The 1288-nt window shown below is 48.5% G+C and overlaps 1 protein-coding gene across 1 annotated transcript; it reads right to left on the reverse strand.

Annotated features, from left to right (window-relative positions):
- Positions 1 to 293: 293 nt before the first annotated feature.
- On the reverse strand, positions 294 to 779 carry LOC123154208 (uncharacterized). The gene has a single exon (XM_044573015.1). It carries the CDS (start codon positions 698 to 700, stop codon positions 512 to 514), a length of 189 nt encoding a protein of 62 aa, XP_044428950.1. The 5' UTR covers positions 701 to 779; the 3' UTR covers positions 294 to 511.
- Between the last annotated feature and the right edge of the window lie 509 nt (positions 780 to 1288).

Below are 1288 nucleotides of genomic sequence, written 5' to 3' on the forward strand. Positions count from 1 at the left end.
TAGCATTTTGTTCAGCGAAAAGGTGTGGGAGCACCCGGGAGTCCCGACTCCCCCTTATCCTGTCCGTTCAGCCATATTAAGATTCGTGTTGTGCTCTGTCCAGCGGTAGACCTTTTGCAGTGTCAGAATAATTAGCTAGGCGATTAATCAGACAATCAGCGGCGCAACTAGGCTGTGCAGGCAGGATAGGTCACAGGTACTACTAGCACTGTGATGTGTAGGAGTTTGACACGTCTTTTCACTTGTTTGAGACACAGGCCGACAGGTGTACTCCTTGATGTAGACTTACCACTTACAGGCGAAGTGGGATTCTGCCCTACGATGAACAGTGAGAGAATAGGCCCAGAGCTGGCGCTTAAAGGAATCCTATAGACTGTTAATAGAACCAGGGGTACAGGGCCTGGTCCAGATCCCGAGCAGCTATTTTCTGAACGGACGGGGGAGATAACCGGGTGCCTAGACACCCGGGTGTTGAAAATCCAATCTCTTCTTCACTTCTTCAGCTGTACTACTAGCTTGTTTCTCTTCTGAAGCTGTTGCGATTGGCTTGCTTGGAGCCATCAGCAGCGCCGCTGGGAGACACGAGGTTGCTCAGCGCCCTCACCATCTGGAGCTTGACCTGGCCCCTCTTCGCCGGAGGCCTCTTCTCCTTGGCGAAGCTGCCGGCGCCGCCGCTGATGTACTGGTACTCGTACTCCATCGCCGCCGATCTTCTTCTTGCTCCTCCGTTCTGCTTCTTCTGTGCTGTGTTGTACTGTGCGTGGAGTCCAAATGCTCACTCGAGGAAGGCATTTATAGGCGTGCACCTTGTTCGCTTATTATCTCATCTGCAGAATGAAATGCCATGGTGACAAATGATTCAGATACTTGCACTTTCTCCCTTCTCCTACATGTAAGACACACGCTTGTGTCGTAAGATATTTGCGATAAAGTGACAAAGATCTTCAGCGACCACGGTACAGCAAGACCATAGCACAGCTTTCCTTTCGAAGATATATTTATATGGAACTTCCTTTCGAAGATATTTATGTGGAACTTGCTAGGCACACCCCTCACTCTACAGGGTCAACTAGAACTTCAGATAAAGCCCTAATTTTCTGGGGAAGAAATAGGAGTGGATTCAGGAGAATTATGGAAGGGAAAGTTGCCTGTTTATCTTGCTTGTGAAGTTTCTTGTTTTAAGCAAGTCGCTTTTCGCTGATAAATGGGTTTATATCAGGCTTCCAGTAGCATGTTGCTCAACTTGTTGACAAGTTGCACGTGTGGGTGGATCAATCTAGGATGTAGA

The sequence above is a fragment of the Triticum aestivum genome, chromosome 1A (assembly GCF_018294505.1).
Source record: "Triticum aestivum cultivar Chinese Spring chromosome 1A, IWGSC CS RefSeq v2.1, whole genome shotgun sequence".
In the NCBI taxonomy this organism is placed as follows: Eukaryota; Viridiplantae; Streptophyta; class Magnoliopsida; order Poales; family Poaceae; genus Triticum; species Triticum aestivum.

Excerpts from the sequence above, each read along its gene's own strand:
- LOC123154208 (XM_044573015.1), bottom strand. The coding sequence starts at position 700 with ATGGAGTACGAGTACCAGTACATCAGCGGCGGCGCCGGCAGCTTCGCC.